A 20,773-nucleotide genomic window follows, 5' to 3' on the forward strand; every position below is an offset into this window, starting at 1 on the left:
TCCAAGCCCCGTCCAACCTGGCCTTGAACACTGCCAGGGAGTTGGATGCCCCATCCACAACTTCTCTGGGCAACCTCTTCTGGTACACAGCAAAGAATTTCTTCCTAATATCTAATCTATATCTACCTTCTTCCAGTTTAAAACCATTACCCCTTACCCCGTCACTACACTCCCTGATAAAGAGTCCCTCCCCATCAAGTACTGAAACTGCTTGTGCAACTGCTTGTGGAGCCACAACAGTGTTTCTTAACTTTTGACTTGCAACCACTGGCTTCTCTTTCCCACTCCTTGAGCCGGGTCTAATGGCTGGCCCAGATGAGACTGCTCCCTTCCTCTGTGTTGCCCTTCATCAGCCTCCTAACAGCTAGCTGCGCATTATTGCTTCTTCTAAACTAGAAATATCCCATACAACCTTTGTGTTTATTACTGAGCCGAAACTTAATTGTGCTGGGAAACACACTGTAGCGGTTTTAAGCAGTTCTCGAAGCAGGTCCTCAAGCCTCTGCTATAAAGCAACACTGTTGACAGGTAGGAAGGAAAAGCTTTTCCCTCCTCAAGATCCAGTGCTTAAAAAAGGTCTCTCCATCTATTCACCGTGCTAGGGATCTACATCAGCACAGTGGATGCTGAGATTCATCTAAGGTGAATAATTTTGATGATGTTTTCCAGGCAATCACAGTTTGAAAGATGAAGAGAATCTCCTTAAGAATAGCTTTGCCTGAACCACTTTTGTTCTGCTAATTGTTATTTACGCTTCAGGGATTTTGGAAGCATGACAATTATTTGGACATCACATTTCAAACAATACAGTTACCAAATAGGAAAGTTGTGCTGCTTTTTTTTTTTTTTTTTTAAGGAAATAAATCATCAGTGGCTGTGAGGATTCCTAATTCAGAGCTGAGTTTGTTGCTGATTTTTTTGTAACTTCAGACTAGGTTTAGATTAATACTATATGTTATTTCAAAGAGTCCCTTATAACTAACTGTTCATATTCCTTTTGCTTTGTTATGAAGACCTCTTAAAACCACCTGGATAAGTTTTCTATTTGATAGACAGTGTGTTGTCTGTATGTGTGTGTGCTTAAAAACAAAACCACACATGCTACCTTTTATTCTAAAGAAGCATATGGTACAAGCAACTCAAGGTTCATTTCCTTTCTGTTCAGAAGAAAGGTTTCTAAAAACAGAAGTATGCTTTTGTGGATGCCAGGCAAAGGTCCACGTCACTTCAGTCAACGGGTGATTTGCCCACTGGAGGTGCCTGTCTCACCCACCTCTGCAGAAGGAGTCCAGGCAATGACCTTGAACTAAATGTCTGCCTTTTCGATCACTAAATTTATAGCCTCAGGGAGCCTCTGAGAGGTAGAGAAAGACAATCACTGGGATTTTTAGCCATGTGTAATCCGAAGAGGATGCACTGATCTACCGGCATTTCCTGCAAGGCAGGAAACTTCCCTATAGAAGTTTGGGATAGCTCTGACAAGCCAGGGGCATAAGCAAGACAAAGTCTGCAGGGAGAGATCATTGCTTTGTGAGGCAAATTGATATGCAAAAGAGGTATCTCAAGTGTTTGTAAGCTCCAGTTTCATTGCAGACCTGAAAAATATCTTTCTTTGCAAGAGCGTGCCTGCCTTTCCCAACTGTATCATTCAGCTGAAGGAATATATTATCAAAAGCTCTCAAGCACTTGGATGAGCCCCTTTTAGGTTAGCGTAAACTAACAGAACACCTCTGCTATAAATTAATACACCTCTACTGAATTCAATTAGTACCAACATGAATATGGCCCAAAGGATTTGGCATCTTATTATATGTAAAACCTCTAGCAGCAAAAAGTAATTGTATTAAATTTTGTTTTCTTAAAATGCAGATGACATCAATTTTAAGTGTGGTCAGGTAGGTCTCTTAAAAATTCTTATTCAATAAACTGTTTGATTTAATTAATTGTGTTCTTTTTGTTCCTAAAGTAATTGGCTCTATTGCTTTGTTGTGAAAAAGTGCCAATACATTCACACACTGTTCTGCTAACGTGTCACGAGAAGCTGAAGAAAACGTTACACATACATTTTACACAAGCTATGTAGGCATTTATCACAAATGGAGATATAATGTATTTGAGGCAAACAGCTACCTTTATAAAAAAGCTGTGGACAAGGACCATGTTTTCATTATCATGTTTCCATTATCTAGTGGCAAAAGTTGGAGTATGTTTCCCTTGCAAGCATCATGGCCCAGCATCCCCAGTGTGACATTGCCAATAAAAATCAGTTCTAAAATATCTAGTGAAAACACAGCGCTACTTGTTAAAATCTCTCTGGTGCAATGATTCTCCCATAAAATGTGTTTAAAAGCAAAAATTAATTCAGCACATTTACTATTTTATATCCTCACGTAGTATCTTTTGAAAGAATAATTTAAAACTAAAAATATGTTATGTAAATTCTCTGATAGGAATTAAATGATGGCATGTGAAGAGCTCTTTAGTTTCTTTGGAAATAGATCCATTCAAAGGCAAAACTAAGAGAATACTAAAAAAAAGTCTGAAAACAAAACTGTAAATCAAATTCTTCATTGCCATGCAAACATCCCAATCATTTCCACATTGTTTTTTTACTGTTCTGGTTTTTCTCCACCAGCACTGACCTCTGTGTGGAATTGTGGGGAAAGATTATCAGGTTTTCAAATTATCAAAAAATTGTTGTGAGGCAGAAGTTCTCTGACTCTTACAAATCAGCAATGTGCTGACGCTGTTTTGGCAGGACAGTTTAGAGTATTGGCTTGTACGAAGCTGTGGAGTTCAGAGAAGCTTCCAAATGTAATCCTTCAAGAGAAGAGAGATTTTTAGAAAAGTCTTAATCTATTTACTACATAGTTATTATTAATTATTCACTATTGATAGCATCTGCTGCTAGATGCTACCCATGCAAACATAATAGACATTCCTGGCAGGAGCTGTTTATTTCTCTAATACAATAAGCCACATCCTGAAGAGACTATAGACAAGCAGTCATTTAAAAAAATATATATATTAAAAAATATTTAGTTTCTATTTGGTGTAATTGACATTCATCATGTGCAAGATGTCTTCTTTCATTTTCATTGAACATAGAGATTTTCATCCCCTGAACTACTATATAATAATGCAGCATTGAGCTCACATGTTACCATGTTGCCCATTTCACTGCCCAGTGCATTCATTCCCATGTATGAATATTACACGGTTACACACCCTTTGGATAAAAGGTATAAATAAGTACTGAACAGTGCCAGCTAGCACTGCCCATAAGAGTGTCTCATAGCTATTCCAATGACATTTCTTAACTCTCCCTTTAATTTACTTCAGGGTTTTCTGGCTGTACCAGCTTACATCCATAAATATCACTTAAATGTCCAGTAAAATATTTAACCATGTAACTAAGGAACTAATGCAGCTTAGTGTAAATGACATGGTCCAGAACCACCACCCTGCAGTATCACAGTTACAGATGCCCCAAAGCAGCATATTCTTCGAAAAGCAGAAAGTTAGAGATTCATATTTAATGGTTATATGTGGTTTTATCATACTAGCTAGATTAAGCCCTCACTTTTTCAGCAATACTAGCTGTGACCATTAGACCTCTCCATCAGAGGCAGGAACGTGAGGTTCTAAGAGGCTCTGAGTACTGCAGATATTCGCAGCTGAAACATTTGGGTTTGGACCCACCTGCTTCTCCAGGTCTCACCACACCACCCGAGATCAGAGGGCTTGGAGTTGTCAGTTATTCTGTGCTATCATCTTAAGATGAGAGAGAACATCTATCTTCCATCAACAGGATAATCTTAATTTAACCCTCACTCTGCAGCCAGCAGAGATATCAATTGCTGGTAGGCAAGGGGACCTGGAAGCACAAAGATGGAGACAGAAAAAAATTCCATTCACAAATCAGAAGACAAATCTCCTTCAGCTGGTGGTACAGCCCTCCGAGCCAGCTCCAGGCTTCTCAGAAGCGGAGACAAAATTCTGTTACTCTACTCTGAGGCTGAAGCCAGCCAAAAGCTTTCTGGCTCCTGCTACACAAGAGGAATAAGCAGTTTGGACAAGGATGGAATGAAAGGCCCTTGATACCCTCAATACCTGGCTTTGTTGCTCCAGATAACACCAGAAGAAAAGGAGGAGAGAAATGGCAGCTATCACTTGTCCCAGCAGCAGGAGTGCATACCCTCTCTTAGTTTCTGGGGTTTCGCTCCTCCAGCACTTTGCCACCAGAGGCAGCTTTACCTGTTCCCAGAGCCAACTCTTAGGCTCTCCCTACACTGCTAAATAAAATGGGAAAAGTGGCACAGCCGACTTGTGAGAGCATCCATGTGTCTAAAACCACAGCTGTCCCAAAATAAGGTTGCCTTGTCCATCCTGTGCATTTAGACCAGCCTCTGGACCACGCTTGGGGCATCCCACATCCGAGCTGTGCCTGGTTACTGGGTGGGAGGGTGCCACCCGACACAAGGCAAAACCCTGCCATAGAAGAATTGGAGAAACAACATTGCAGTGGAAGATGTTCTAAAACATTCAGGTATTAGACACTTTGAGATATCACTTAGTGAGGAAATCCCTGCCCAACAAGACTTAAAATCCAAATGTTGTATGGAAATCCGAGATGAGACTGAGCAGAGGGAAGAGGGCAATGATACCAAGGAAAGTTCAGAGCCGTGCCTGGTTGCTGAGGAGTAGGTTAGTAGACCTTGCTTTGAGACTCTCTTGAGTTTGGGAACAGCTCAGATGTTCAGAGGGCTCTGCTGTTCTAAGTGTAGTCTGCTATGGGTAGACCTATGGGGAAAAAATGGAGGAATGCAAGAGGAAGGTGCTAAGGAGTCCAAACCCTCATTTACCTTTTCCCCAATGCCCTGGTGATATGAAGTACAGCACTAAAGCTTCCCACCAGCAATTTCACCCTAGTTGCAGGAAGCCACCTTGGCACTGTGCTGCAGGTTAGGAGCTTGTGGGAAGTCCTCCTACACTGTGGTTTCACCCGTCAGTGAACTTAAACCATTTGATGCCTCCATCAGATGACTGATCATAAGAGTTTGGCAAAGAGTGGGAGGAGGACTATCCACATCACCACCAGTTACAGGAGGCAAAGTGTTCACATCTCTACTCAGCCTATTCTGAGGTTGGTCTGGCCCACAAACTCAGAAACGAGAATCATCATAGAGAGATGAATCAGCAGCCAGTTCTTCCACAGGAAAAAAAGTCATCAGGGAAAAAGCCAGCGAGCCAGAGGGGAGAAACACCTAAGGGAAAGAACACTCCAGCGAATTAGCAACACAGCTAGAGGCTTATTATAACCATGTTCAACCTACCTAGAAACTGATTTACAGCCTTTCCATAAATTATGGCATGGGGAGGCAAAGAAACAATCCCAAACTTGTCTCTTCCCAGAACCATAGAAGAAACTCCTGCTCCAGGAAGGGGCACGTAACGTGACAGACGTACTTCAGAGCATCAGGTATCCGAAAAAGGCTGTATCGCTTTGACTATTGCCATCTCACGTTGTAGCAGCGACTGACTTGGGTAAGTCCCAGATGTGACAGTCCAGTATTTCTGTACTTTGAGCTAAGGCTTAAACTGAAGTACGTGGGAGCTAATATCTGCCGTGAACTGAAAAACGAGAGGATTACCTAGCTTTGCTGGTCAGGGATACCATGACCTAGAAGGTGGACTGGGTAAAAGCAGTGCCAGTGTTCCTGATACGGAGGCATCGTGACAGGCTGAGTCTCTGTAGCACTGAGGCTCAGCAAAGTGCAGCCTTTGGTTTTCAGCCTGCACTATAAGCGAGACATCTGGGAAGAAAAAAACCACACAGCTAAAATTAAAGACAAAGGTAGGGAGATCGATAAGTAGTGTGGGGCTGCAAGAAATCTTGCTGGGTTTTGCGCAAGGATTTAATATGATGTGGTCATCTCTAGAGGGAAATGAGGCTAGGGCTTATGGCAGAGAGCGAATAGAAGGTATACCCTGGATCACAAGGCATTTCTTTCAACTACCCCTTTCTTGGCTTACGCGTGTCCCTGGAGCAGAGGTGGAGTAAGGGAAACAGAGGCTAAAAGATGTTGGATTTCATAAATCAGATGACTGTAGGAACCATGTAATTCGGGTGTGATAATCTGTCCTTTCTTCTCCCCCTCCTCCCTCCACACTGCTGACCGTGCAGGAGGCCCAAAACGGTTCCCTGCCTGCTCTCGCGCTCCGGGGCTGCAGGCATTTCTGTAGCACGGTGCCCTCTCTCACGGCCGCATGCTGGTGGCCCACGTGCTGACCCTCTGCACTACCAGGGGAGCCCACGAAGGACAGCAGCGCTTCCTCGGATTGCCCGCAGGAGCCAGTGGAGGAGCGGGTGTCGCATCGCAAGCAGCAGCAGGGGCCCAGCTCTGGACCGGTTTGGCTGGAGCATCGCTGCCCACCACGTACCCGGAGCCAGCTGCGAGCGGAGCTAGTCTGAAGTCAGCCTAACGCTGTTCGAACTAGAGCAAGCTCAGACCTGCCTGGAGAGCTAAGGACATGCTCTAGGGGATACAGCCGGTGAAGACAGTTCACCCAAGATGGTGTGGGTCTCCCTCCCTGTGCTACGCAGGGAGCAGATAGAAAGGTAAGGGATACCTTTGATGTGGCCAGCAGAGCCCATCGGCTCACTGAACTGCAGAAGCTAAACCACAACCTATCACCCCATCTGCTACCTGGTGACTGCATGCAGGGGGATAGAAAATACTAAACTCCTGGTGACAAATGCACCAGAGCCCATTTGTCAGCACTGGAAGTGCCATAACAGAGATTTACAGAACTACCAACATATTGCTAGCTTTGCAGGCGGTCGATAGCCTGCACCCCATAGCCTGACACACACAGAGAAGCCAGAGTACCAGATTTCATCAAACAAGGCTGATGCATCATTTCCAAACCAGATAGTTTTAATGGGAAACAACATCTCTGCCAGCAAACCCAGAGAACATTTACAAACTTCAGTATGTAACTTAGTAATATTGTATGAGGGGCACTAGTTACATGTATTTTGATGATAAAGGCTATTTTTGTTCTGCTGCTCTTGCATGAAACAGAAAAAAAAAAGCTGGTTCAGGGTAACAGATGCCCTTAGTTTGCAGTTTCTGCTCTTTCATGTTTGATGGATCTACTGCCAGTTCAGCTGGGGAAGAGTTCATCCATGCTATCCGAATACGGCTTATCAGCTTTGTGTCTTTGTGGAAGCCTCGTGCTGAGTGCATGACATCTCTGGACGCCTGCAAAGTCATCCTATCTCTAAGCTAAGATTAGAATTTCAAACAAAACTTGTTACAAAGCAGGATTTTCTGAAAGGGGCTGGACACAGCTATAATGTGGAAATTTCAGATTCATGTCTAAGCACATTACTTAATCCTTTTTTAGATAGGCATAATTGTAAAGTGATATTTATCATAATATCAGTAACTCTTGTGGGTGGAGGGAAATGAAACAGCAAGAAGGGAGATGCATGATGGGCCGTAACAAAACTGGACCCAAACCTGCCATCAATTCTGATCATTTTTTGCCCAAAAAGGCTGTGTTCACAGCACTCAGACACTATGTTCCTTACAAAATGGGTTAGGAGACATTTTGGGAGATTTTCCCAGCTATTACTTAAATCTCAGGCTTAAATGTGCATGTGGCAACCAAGCAAGTATTTAAAAGGGCAAAGGGGAACATTTTTAGTAGCTGTCACTTTCCAGAGCATATTCATAAACTGTAACTTGGGGAAGTGGATGCTGTGCTCAAAATCATGTCTCATAATGTTTAACCAGGACAAGGGAATAGTTCTGGTGCTCCTAATCTTCACATCCCAGTGGTCATGGCCCAGCAGGCTTCCTCAAAGCAAATGTCAAGCATAAGAGAGGAGGAAGGCATCCCCTCCCGCGAGGGGTAAGTTCTTTCAGTATCAACCAGGTGGAGATGGAAAGACGGGATTTGATGAGCACTTTTCGCTGGCAGCGGTTTCTGTTCCACCTGACCAGCTTGAGGAAGGTCCCTCCTTACTCCCACCTGCCCTCAAAGATGATTTTGATGCATTTTGCCAGACTAGCTGCTAATCCACACGCTGACTTTGTGTCGCACAGTCCCAGTCACCGCCAGCAGAGCCGGGGTGAGGAGCACACGGGCGGCTGAGGGGCCTCGGCAGGGTGAGAAGGGGCTGAGGCTCAATACAGCCGCAGTGCTGGGTTATGCTCTAAGGTGGCAAGGAAATAAAAGTGACATTTCTTGGTGTTTCTGTGTCCCTGTTTATAAAGCTGTGGATTTCAATAACTTCAGAGGAAACTTGTGCAATTGGGCATCTGACATGAGTAAATTTGTGTCAGAAGCAAAATAATACAATTCAATGATCTTATGAAAAAAGGGAGGGGGGGGTTCCATGCAGTTCCCAGGCAGTTCTTTATTTTTTGAGATGCAGCTAGCAGCCATACTGGGGAACATCAGTCTTGTTTCCAGCCCTAGCATGGAACAAATACTTCATAGGAGCTAAAAGGGAGAAAGGACAAGGAAAAGGATAAGGAAAAGGATAAGGAAAAGGAAAAAAGGACAAGGCAATGGAATTTTTTTCCACGTGTATTAAATCAGTTATTTCCAGTAGTTACACCCAAGTCAGATGCACTTTTGGAGGCTGCATCAAACAAATGAGTCAGCCCCTCAAGACCAGTCTCTGCCACCCCATTTGTAGCAGGGTAACGTCCTGAGTTCTCCAAGCCCAGCCCATGAAGTGCGATAGCTAGCACCAACGGCACTGATCCTGCAGGTGCCCACCCGAGTGACTTTATAATGTATGTGTACTCAGAGCCTGGTTAGAATCTAAAGGTAATTGTTTTAGATCCTGATTTTTCAGACTGGAGCTGGTCATCTGCCTAAAGTTAATTTCATACACAAATGTTTAGCTAATTGCCTAATATGACTGGGGCTTTGAGTCTGGCTCTTTTCTGACTACTGGATATCTGGTATTAGAAAAGGATAGTGCTAGAAAAGTTTCCAGGAATCACTCATCTATTTAAAGTTGAGCACATGCATGTGTTCAACAGGGTGGATATCTTCAAGCTGAGGATTATACTGCCTGTCAAATGTGCCTTCTCAATTTTTCCAAGCCTGAATACAGTTAAAACCTTCCTGATCACAGCAGGCCTGTCAAGCGTTTCTTTCTTTCTTTCTCTAGTTTACAGAAAGAAGGAAGGTATCTTGTTCTGTATAAATTTTATACCGTATAGGTCATTCGCTTGAGTGATACGCAGGAAAGTTTAGAAACCTCCCTTCTGTACACACATGCATTCCTTGGACATGGGGGAGTTAATGTGACACAATGAAATCTCTGCACTTTGCTTCATTAAAATCTAAATTTAGATCTTTCATAACGTTGATGTACTGTTTATTCTTCCTACAACAAACCCTAAGACTTCGGAAAAAAAGCTGCAATTTCCAAGAATGCAAGTTTCCATTAAGCACAAGAGCCAAAACTGTAAACCTCGACCTGTGGGAAAAAGAATGAGCTTCTGTGATTTCACTGTTTGGTTTTTGCCATTGTGCGTAATTTCTCCTATACCCATCCCGTACACGAACACCCGTCTGCCAACGCCCGTTACACCAGCCGAGCATTGTAACGGGCCCGACCCCGTGCCCAACGAGAGCTGTGAACCATAAAAAGGAACGTCTTTTTTTCTTTTCTTGCAGAACCAGGTAATTAAGCTTGTCAAAAGCGGCAAAGGCCACGAGATTCCGCCTTCGGTCCTCCAAACACTTACACACGTGTGTCGCTTTCCACCTGCAAGCTGCCTCGGCGAGGGTCGAGGTAAAAAAATGAAGTTACAGGCGGCCCAACTCCCGCCTTACCGGAGGAAACAACCCAGCCCGGGCTGGGCTTTGCCTACCCAGCCAGAGCCAGCTCCCTAGGGAAAAGACACGACCCAAAACACCTCCCGAATTTGCCGGCCCCGGCCCGCGGTGCCCCACCGCCCCACCGGCCGCGGCTACCGCTGCGCCCACGGGAGCGCCTGCGTGCGTCTCTCCCCGCACCGCCCCGCACCGCCCCGGCCGCGCTGCCCTGCCCGACCCGCCGCCCCCCGCGGCCCCGACCCGCCGCTACGGAGCCCAACCGGCCGCCCCCCCCCCCCCCCGGCCCGCTCCGCCCCGCTCCGCTCCGCCCGGCCGCGCCGCGGTAAGTGGCGGCGGGGGGGGTCCCTGGGAAGCGTCGTGGGGTCGGGCAGCACCTGCCCTCCCCCGGTGGGACGGGCCACGCCGGCGGGGAGCCGTAGGTTTGTGCTGTCACCCGTACGGGGACAAAGTTTGGGAATAAAGGGCGGGTTTCCCCCCGCCCGATCGCGGAAGGGAAGGGGAGCCGCCGAGGGGAAACGCCAGCGGCGGCCCCGGGGAGCGCCGCCGGCCGCCGGCCGCCCCTCCGGCTCCGCTCCGTCCGGGGATGCTTTGGCGGGGCTGGGCGGCGGCTTTCGGCAGGGTCCCGGCTGCACTGCGGGGCTGCAGCCCCAGGGAATGAGGCTCCACGGTCCCTCCGCACGCTAGCCGTGGCTCAAGCCGGACCGTCTGGTTCTTCAGGTCCCGAAGGATGCGAATAACTTAGCGCTCCGTGCTGCGGTTACCCACCGGGGCACTGCTGTCTCCTGGAGAAACAGCCCGAGGAACCGACCTGCCGTACGTCACCTTACTTTACACCCAGTTTGCAAGACCGTGCTGCAGCCTCCCTTCCTGCAAGGAGTGTCAAAACAGCATCCTTCCTTTCTGTTACCAGCCGAGACCAATCGCTCAGAAAAAAAGGACGGTCTGGAGGAGGGAGGGCACTGTAGAATAAGTAGTCACACGGTGACATTTAATGTAATGGTTGGTGGTGGGGGCTACCTGCTCGGGGCTTCTTGCTGTAGCACGTAGGTGACAGAAGGTGACAGATCTGACAAGGTTTTCTTTTTTTGCAGGGTAGGGTGAGCCCTGCAGAGACGCGCTAGAGGGACCACCCCCCCCATTTCGCATCTCGCCGAGTGGACTATGGTGGCAGGAAGATGTTGGCTCGGAAGAGTATCATCCCCGAAGAGTACGTGTTGGCACGGATCGCTGCCGAGAACCTGCGCAAGCCGCGCATCCGAGACCGGCCGCGCAAAGCCCGCTTCATCGCCAAGAACGGGGCATGCAACCTGGCACACAAGAACATCCGCGAGCAGGGGCGATTCCTGCAAGACATTTTCACCACCTTGGTGGACCTGAAGTGGCGTCACACGCTGGTCATCTTTACCATGTCCTTCCTGTGCAGCTGGCTGCTCTTTGCCATGATGTGGTGGCTGGTGGCTTTTGCCCACGGCGACATGGACCCCAGCACAGAGAGCACTACAAACAGCACGAAGTGGACACCGTGCGTGACGTGTGTCAGGTAAAGTACGGTCGGTGGGATGAAGAAAGGGGGGGCTCGGAGCTGCCTGCTGTCCTGCCGAAGCCTAAAATGCAGCTTTTGTTTTACATGAACCGTTGCTTTTGGTTGAGACAGTTGAAAAGTGCAGTGTTTTCCTCTAGATTACGTAAATTCAGCAAGCCTTCTGGGCTTGGAAAATACTGTACTGTAGATTTCTTTGATTCCTTACAGGATCTGAAAGAGAGGGAGACCTGCTGCTTTTCATGTGTCTCCACATTCTGTGGGTAACATACCTTGCCTGTCGAGATAAGAGCCTGCTGCAAGAGTGGGTATGTGTTATATGTATTGTAACGTCGTCTACGGCAGCGGGAGCATCCCCAGCGTGGTGCGAGCCACTCACCGCGCCAGGGAAAGGTGGCCACCCCACGAGCGGTGCCTGAGAGGCAACGTACCAGCCACGGGTGTCAGGCCGGGCTAGCAAGAGGAAAGCCACTTAGGGCAAGACAAGATGTCTTTCCAGACAGCTAAATATGGGGGGCTTCAAAATACCTCGATGAAGCCATAGGCCAGCGGTTTGACAGAAGAACGGTTTCCGCAGTGTGCATGGTGTGTCAGACAGTGAAAGCTTAAGGGGCTACTAGATTAAATGTCACCTGTTAAAGTATTTTACTCTCCATCCCCAAAGCCACGACAATTTTCAAGGCACTGATAAACTGACACATACATACACAGAATAGAAGCGTATTTGTTAATTGGAGGTGGGGTAAGCAGTAAGACCGCTTCGTCATCAGTAAAATCTCTTTTTATATCACTAGGTTTTTAAGCAGAAAAATCCTGATTCGGTACCAGCAGCCTGCCCCAGCTCACCTGCCTTTACACATTGCAGTGCTGTGAGGGACTGGGGGGGCCTGCAGGCTCCACTGAGACATCAGAGTATCCGCTTCCCTTTTCTCCTTTCTCCTGCACGTAGTTTTGAGGCACCTCACCAAGTTTGAAGGGACCTTGTATCTGGCTCATGAGGGAGCGGAGATTTCATTCTCCCTTTGCTTTGACACTTTTTGCTAAATGGGGATTTTCCAAGCTAAAGGAAATGGGGATTTTTCCAAGCTAACCTTCACTAGGTTGGGGAGTTGGGGCGGGGTGGTGGTGGTGTGCTGTCTTATTTCTTTTCCAATAACTGGCCACAAGCAGTCGCCTCTGAAATGAGACGTCATGACCCAGCTTGCACCCGCTGGGGTGTCACCCCCGGCCTTTCTGGGATTCGTGGCATTTGTCCAACCTGAATTAGCAAGCAGCTACACCCCGCTGGGGGTCGGCCGGGCGGGATAATCTCTCCGCTTCGTTGGCCCACCCCACGGGGCTCCCCACGGGGCTCCTGGGCCACCCCGCAGAGCCTGACCCAGCTGCCGAGGGCTTCGTGCTCCTGGGACGAGGCGGACCCACGGCCGCGGCTCTGTCCCTCGCTCCCTCCCCGTAGCCCCGTCTGCGGCAGCCCCACGCCGGTGGCTCTCCCAGGGTGGCTGCTAACCTCTGCTGCGAGGACAGCCTGCAAGGGTGTGAAAAAGCAGAGCAAAAGAATTGGTGTAACTTTCTGGTTTAGCCCGTGACAAAGAACACGATGCTCGAGAGTCCATGTCCAAGCCATGGAAAATCTTTTCCCTTCATAATGAAATACTTGGTCTTGTTAAATCTGGCTGCCACTTTGGACAAAGTTGTGAAATAGCGATATGATTGCTGACATTTTTAAGAATGGTGAGTTGTTGGATGTAAAATATGTTTAATATCGCAATGCTATGTATGCCAAAATAATGGCAAATATTTTTTAACCTACTTTGCTGAGATTTAGGCCCACAGATATTTCAGGAGAGCTTTCTTTTTGGGTAGGTGCCGTTACAGATTTCTGGGTAACCTGGTTTTGGAAATTTTAACCAGTGCCTAGAACTTGCACGGCACTTCAGTTTTTCAAAGTACTGCAGAAAGTTCTAAGTCTCACAGCTCTTCGCCACAGAAAGCAAACATTATCCAAAGAGGAAAACTGTAATACAGCTCTAAGGGGAAGGACCTGGGAATAGTGTGATTTGGAGTTTCTGGCCCCCTCTTCACATGGTCAAAATGCTATACAGACTTGCTGCTTCAGTTACTTCCACTGTAAAAAGGTGGATTCTCTTTTCTTATTTTTCTTAAGAAGGAGTACTGTTAAGGGAAATCAGTATATTTACACCACAGAGCTTTAAATTGAATTAAGTTTAAACCAGAAACTTCATTCTGGGTGTAACTAAATACTCATTAGCATAAGAAAACATTCCATGGATTCTATTTATTAACTCCTTTGTCCCTGATTTCTTCAGAGTGAAATGCAAAAATAAACCCCTCAATACAAGGGAATCTGCCAAAGATTAAAAAAATAGAAAAGGCAAAAAAAGACAAAGTTCTTTCAAAAGATATCTCTGCAGAGACTGGCTGGTTTTCTGAAAGATGAACTTTCTCATTCTACAGAAAATTACCCCAGATATTGCCTATGCTATTTGAATGTCTCCTCATGACCCCAGGTTCACTGAAAATATGGCTAGGAAAAAAAAAAGAAAAATTTATTTAAAAGCAGATTAATTGAAAAGCAAACCAAACCCAATGAACGGTTTACAATCATCCTCGTGAGCAGGACATATTTTCGATAGGTAAAGCCATGTCGAGCAGGGCAATGCTCCAAATGTTGGTGGACTGCACTGTGTTGAAAGGGTGACTATGATATTAGTTCATATGAGACTCCATGTGCTGCAAGTCTACCAGATAAACCCCAAGGTACTGATTTTAGACATAAAAGACGTTGGGGAAGGATGTGTCTGGTTATAAAAGGAAATTAAAGACCCTGGTATATACAGGGGATATGACATTGTGGACTACTATAAATAACGTATTTTGGAATGTTTGTGGACAGCATCCTCTGATGTTCAGCGCTATAGCGTATTAGGGACATGTAACTTAACCCGCACTTCTACAGTGCACTTCTGTGTTGAAATTTTCCAGCTAGTCTCGCCACGGCAGTGACCTAAACCCAAACCCTGGGTCACAGCGTTGTCCTCCTGCCAGGATGTGCAGAGGGGACCGTGGAGGCCACTGGCCTCTCTGCAGCCTGATCGTGCGGGCTCAGTCACAAGGCGAGCAAGGGTTTGGGAAGTGTCACCAGCCTGGGAGTGTCCCCTTTCCCTCCAGGAAATCCTGCTAAAGGGGGCCACGACTCAGGTAGTATGAGTGATGTGCTGCAGTTTTCCCCATTTCCTTTCCCTGCACAGGCTGGTGGAAGAATCTCAGCTGATTGCTCGCTGTTGCCAAACCACCGCTCTCCACCAAGGGCTTCATGCGATTGAGAAGGTGAAAAGCCCAGGTGTTACAGCACTGGCGACTAATACAGTGGGCAGCATGTGTTCCCGAACAGAGGATCTAGCGAGCTTCTCGGGGTCACCTAGAGTTACAGATGGTCTTTTAGGAGCTCAGGCTCTGAGGTCTTCCCTGTCACCATCAGATACTGCACCAATCATACAGAAACAGAGTCACCAAGCATGCAATGCTTTTGCTGGTGTTAATAGAAGGCTTAAGTGTACCAGGACTTTACAAATAGGTCCTTACGTTTGTTTCTAGAAAGTATGTGTTAATAGCTTCTCAGTTTGTGTTCAATGTCCTTGGAGTTAACTTTGTGCTATATCTTCTTCTCCAGGTCTTTCACCTCCGCTTTCCTCTTCTCCATTGAAGTTCAGGTGACCATTGGTTTTGGGGGCAGGATGATGACAGAGGAATGTCCTTTGGCCATCACGGTCTTGATTCTGCAGAACATTGTGGGACTGATCATCAACGCTGTCATGCTGGGCTGCATATTCATGAAAACCGCACAAGCTCACAGGCGGGCTGAGACCTTAATTTTCAGCCGGCAGGCGGTCATTGCAGTTCGAAATGGCAAACTTTGCTTCATGTTTCGAGTGGGAGACCTGAGGAAGAGCATGATCATTAGTGCCTCAGTGAGAATTCAGGTTGTGAGGAAGACTACGACCCCTGAAGGAGAAGTTATACCCATTCACCAAGTAGATATCCCTGTGGATAACCCCATTGAAAGCAACAATATTTTCCTCGTGGCTCCCTTAATCATTTGTCACGTCATAGACAAGCGGAGTCCTCTTTACGATATCTCTGCTGCTGACCTGGCGCTCCAGGACCTGGAGCTCATCGTGATACTTGAAGGAGTCGTAGAAACAACTGGCATCACGACACAGGCGAGAACCTCCTACATAGCAGAGGAGATCCTGTGGGGTCACCGCTTTGTGCCCATCGTCACCGAAGAGGAAGGCGTGTACGCAGTCGACTACTCCAAGTTCGGCAACACCGTCAAAGTGGCGGCACCACGTTGCAGCGCTCGAGAGCTCGACGAGAAGCCGTCCATTCTCATCCAGACCCTGCAGAAGAGCGAGCTGTCCCACCAAAACTCCCTGCGGAAACGCAACTCCATGAGGAGAAACAACTCCATTCGGAGGAGCAACTCCATGCGGAGAACCAATCCCTCCCTCATCGTGCCCAAAGTGCAGTTTATCACGCCTGAGGGGAGCCAGAGTGCCTCAGAAACGTGATACACAGCTTTGTGCAAGGTCGGTGGGCTTCAGGAGGAGGAGGCACCCGTGGTGTTTTGTCCAAATTGTCTTTTACTTAAGAAAATGAGAACATGATGCAGAAAAGAACTGTGCAAGAACTATTTATTCTATTACTTACTGAAAGCACCACCTAATGGCATTAGGAAACACTTTAGCACTTAGTGTATGAATTAATAAAAAATGGCACGTACACTAAAGAAAACACAGTTCACTCATGTAATATAATGAGTATTTATACTTGTTTTAATGGCATACTAATTTTTTTAATTGTATTTTTCCCATCAAAGGTCTCTTTCTTGTCTTCTTCTGCTGGCTGTTACAGAATGTGGTTTTCTCCTATGTAAGTGGGTTACCCTCCTGCAGGCAGAAGTGAGTGCTTTTTCAAAACTGCTGCATACAAAAACTCCCATAGATTTTGTGGGGGATATTTGGATATCGATCTTTTTGGGGTGAATTCCTTGTTCTCTTGAAAGGAGTAGCTAAAGTCCTCAATTATTTCACTGGAGAAGAGCCAGTATTTTACCTTCAGTTTTCCAAGTCTTTTCTTTCCATTGGTTTATGGCAAAGGCATTTGGAGAGCAAATTTGGGTCAGCTGAAGTGAAAATCCCAGGCAGCACCAGCAGAAAAACCAGCGAAACAGCACGGCCTCTTGCAGAGCACTGCTCTTCTTCTCAGGGTGAGATCCTCCACTGCAGGACAGCCTGCATCTGTAACGTAGCTGTAGCCCAAGCTGAGAAACTCAAGTCGTCCTGGCTGCCACCTGAGCATCCATTTCACTGAAATTAGTCAAGTTGAAAAAAGCACACGCCTCTTCATCATCCTCTTCATATTGGTGGAAGACCAAATCCTGTTTTGTTTTCTCTTATAGATTCATACGCTGAAGGCAACAAGTGTACTTCCTTCACTTACAGTATTTTTCGTAGGATTGAGATTGCTTCAGCAGAAGGTTACTTTTTGCCAGTGAAAATTCATGAGTGGGAATGAGAGGGAACCATGCCAATAATATTAAAGAGAGTATTTTCAAAACTATCTGAATAATTTTCAGGGGGACTTGGGTGCTGCTGCTGAATTGCTATTTTTCAGCAGTGTCTCACCTGTGTTTTTATATGATATGGCATTGAGAACTGGTGGTAAGCAGCTCTTCTCTTCAAATTACAACGGGAATTTGTTATTTAGAGCCTTCCCAAAAATGTCATCACAAGTTTTTCTACAAGAATAAATAAATGTATGACAACTAATTGTATCACATTTGGTAATGCTAAATTGATGCATGCTTTTTTCCTCTGTGAATAAGAAGTATAACTATGGACAAATTCCTGTTGAAATTTCTTACAAAAATTGTCTTATCATGTCTGTGGCTCAAGAGAAGTGCTATCCTGGTACTGACCCTTTGAGCCACTCAATCACTTAAATACTTTTGTAATTTTAAATATTTGCTTATTTATTATTATTCCTATCAGGTAAAATAGTCAAAAGCAATGCTGGATTCTCATTCTCTTTGGAAGTCAGTTCATCACCACTCGTATGGACGGTTTGCAGCCTTCGTGCAGTGTTGGGTGGTGGCACGGAGGGGCATTGCTCTGTGGTGTAGAGTCCCTACATTTGGAGCAGGTGCTTTCCCGAACATGAACACTGACAAAATACTTCATCCGAAGCAGTAGCGGAAACTGCGGTTTCTGCTAAAAGCATTCATTCCTTGGCCTGTCCATTAATGTTCTGGAAGGATGGATGGTAAACATGTGGAGATATTAATCTGTCCATTGTGTGTCCAAACAATGAACATCTGTGGCTTCCAAGAAGAGTCAGAGCAAAGCATATACAATTTGTCTCTGGCCTCCATTTCCAGGGCTGTGAATTTCTTTGAGGCTGTCTGTTTGATATATGGTTAAGTCAGATGCTGTACAAAAGCAAATTTTCTACAAAATAAAAAAATTAAAATAATGATTTCTTCCATCTCTGATTTTTCCCTATTTCTTTCCATTTTTTCCTTTGTATTCTGCATTCATTCTTCTATACTCTTAGTCCTTCTTGTATCCCAGCCTTTTCCACAGTCCTTTGAGTAATAATTTTATATCATCTCAATACTCTTTCAGTATTTCAGCTGAGATTTTTTTTTACCCACAACCATTTTCTCATTTTCTCCTTAAGTACATTCTTCCTTCCAATTTTTATTTTGCCTTCATCTCTCTCTCTGCTTCACACCTACTGTACTCTCTTTCCCGTGAGGCTATTACAGGGATATTGGTATTTTGAGATAACACTAAGACACCTCAGTCATATGCAAGGATGCTGAACAGATACACAAGGCAGACTCTTGTGTCATGAATGTCATGTTCACATATGCTGTACTTCTGCTCCTTGCAGAAAACCCCTTAGTGCAAAGCCCCTTTCCTGGGCAAGTTTTGCACTCCTGGAAGAGGCTGGCAGCAGAAGCCGCCCGGCCGGCTGTGGAGAGCAGTGGGGAGGCTTTGGGGCTGGGAGCTGCGTTCCTCGCTGAAGGACAGGTCTCAGACCTGGCCAGTTCAATATGTTTAATTATTTATTCACCCTGGCAACTTTATCAGATGAAAGAGGCTTTATATTAAATTCGAAGTTTTCTGTGTTTAAAGTACACTGCCAAGTTAAGAACGACAGTTGAGATTTCTACCAAATAGTGCTGATAGTTCATGCTGGCATTTAACCATCTATCTCTCCCGTTGATAATGATTTAGAAAATTAGAAGCAATAATGTATAAGCATTGGCTGACTGCTGTCTTCTCACACACATTTGTGTCCCTACCATTCCCATCCCCCTGTGACATGGTGTAACTGGAACTGTGTTATTCGACATCGCTTATTCCAGGCCTTTAATATACTTTGGCTCTTTGACCAGCCTACCAGGCAGATGTTGCTGGGGAGCAAAACTATTTCCTAAGAGTAGAAAACTGATTATAAAGTCCTTCCAGGACAGGCATTTTATCTGGGACTGCACTTTATTTTTTCTTTCTAGCCTTAACTTAAAGAACTTCCCTATTTTAAACAGAAAGATAGCAGTGAGACCCTTTGTCCTCTCTTGGACACCCAGAAGATTCAGAGTTACCGTGGTGGGGACGTAGGGAGCAAACAAACACAGACAGTGCTTACAGGGGATATAAAGCTCCGGGGCCGAAGCCAACCTCTGAGTAATAGGATTTGGAGGAAAGTTTCCCTGCTGGCAGGTTATTCCGCAGCTGTCACCTTCAGGATTTCTTGCGCTCTCTTTTGAAACGTCTGGTGCGAGCCAGGGACAGAGGCAGGACCCTGGCACCGGTGCCCCCTGAGCAGGGCAGGTAGACCAGGTCTCTGCGGGAGGGCCGGCAGACCACCAGCACAAGGGCTCTCCCTCTCCTCTCTGCCCAGAGCGATGCCGTCAAACCCCGCAGTGAACCCGGCCACTGGAGACCCCCAGCTGCAGCCAAGCCTGGCCAGGACGTGCAACGCGCGGTCGTCGAGTGCTGCCCAGAGCCCCGAAAGCCTGGCTCCAGGGAGGAGCCCTCAGTGCCCGTGGCATGGAGGAGAGCGCTGCTGAGCCAGACAGGGCTCGAGGTGGGGTTTGGGGCTGCCTGCTGGAGGGGGGCACCCGGCTGAGCTGGGCTGCCAGGGTGGTCCGCGCCACAGGCAAGGCAGCGGCGTTGCCCTTCGAGCCTGGGCTGAACCAGGGCTGCTGAAGACACAAGGAGGATAGGCACCTAAGCACTAAAAGCTAATAGAAGTGGGATCGTGACTCAACGAGAAAAAACTGGGTATATTTCGGGTGCCCTGGGGCACCCTGTCTGGCTCCCACAGCTGCTCGCGTGGCCACTGGTCTCCCACCAGGGCCATGACACTCCTGCCCGCTCCAAGCACCCCTCTTGGGCACCCTCCAGTGCACCCAACCGCATCCCGCTCTGCGTACCAAGCCCCCCTAAAGCCTGCTGCAAGCCACAGTTTAAACCTCTCCGTAACACTTGGCATCACCGTGGCGTTGTAAAACGAGCCCCATCCTGAGTATTGCTTCATGGGCACGTGTTGCACCACAGCGGTTTGCCCTTGTGAATACAACTGCTTGGCTCCATCCACAGAAGGGTTAACCCAAGCTTTCTGGGATACTCAAGACATTGTACAGCAAGAGAGCCAGAAGTATGTTCAGATTTATTTAATACTTCGTGTATGCAATAGGCCTTTACCCTAACACCATGTCTTACTGTAGTCCACCAGGTCATTTCAGAGGCACAGGACTTGACTTACCTTACAGCCGTCTTGAATGTATCTCACAAAAGCACGCGCCTTTATCTATATTGCATAAAGTTCAGGCAAGGAATCATGCTTTTGCTTTTCCATCTGGAAAGCAGTACACACACACCATTCTTGCCGACTGAAAAAACATGGTTAATTCTGCATATCTTTTCTTCCCTCACAAACTAAAATTGAGGACATTTTGTGAAACCCGTTTCCAAGCTCTCCAGTGATTATTATTAGCAAATGCTTGTTGCTGCAAGCTGAAAAAGTAGTTAGTCCAAGACCAGAAAGGAACTTTGTCTGGAGAAAAAAACATTAGATATTATATGATGAAAGGAACAAAGCTTTCATTACTTTTGACAAATTGTATTCTCTGCGGAGCCTGATATTTTCAAAACACTGGTGGGCGTTTGGAAGGCACCATCCAGCAATAAATCATGTCCTGCTAGACTCTGATTTTGTGCTGTGCTACTATTAGCAACAGGGTTTTGTAGCCCCAGCACGGCATCC

The 20,773-nt window shown here is 46.4% G+C and overlaps 1 protein-coding gene across 3 annotated transcripts; it reads left to right on the plus strand.

Annotated features, from left to right (window-relative positions):
• Positions 1–10,274: 10,274 nt before the first annotated feature.
• KCNJ8 (potassium inwardly rectifying channel subfamily J member 8) lies at positions 10,275–17,990 on the plus strand. Of its 3 annotated transcripts, none has more exons than XM_075051445.1 (3): positions 10,275–10,292; positions 10,965–11,413; positions 15,105–17,990. In XM_075051445.1, the coding sequence occupies exons 2-3, from the start codon at positions 11,049–11,051 to the stop codon at positions 16,003–16,005; spliced, it is 1,266 nt and encodes a 421-aa protein (XP_074907546.1). In that variant the 5' UTR covers positions 10,275–10,292; positions 10,965–11,048; the 3' UTR covers positions 16,006–17,990. The 3 variants fall into 3 exon arrangements, with proteins under 3 accessions (XP_074907546.1, XP_074907545.1, XP_074907547.1); XM_075051444.1 differs by lacking the exon at positions 10,275–10,292 and adding an exon at positions 10,307–10,686; XM_075051446.1 differs by lacking the exon at positions 10,275–10,292 and adding an exon at positions 10,728–10,866.
• Positions 17,991–20,773: the final 2,783 nt, after the last annotated feature.

The sequence above is a fragment of the Buteo buteo genome, chromosome 19, assembly GCF_964188355.1.
Source record: "Buteo buteo chromosome 19, bButBut1.hap1.1, whole genome shotgun sequence".
NCBI lineage: Eukaryota > Metazoa > Chordata > Aves > Accipitriformes > Accipitridae > Buteo > Buteo buteo.

Excerpts from the sequence above, each read along its gene's own strand:
- KCNJ8 (XM_075051445.1), top strand. The coding sequence starts at position 11,049 with ATGTTGGCTCGGAAGAGTATCATCCCCGAAGAGTACGTGTTGGCACGG. Across the intron at positions 11,414-15,104 it reads CCGTGCGTGACGTGTGTCAG|GTCTTTCACCTCCGCTTTCC; the intron begins GTAAAGTACGGT and ends CTTCTTCTCCAG.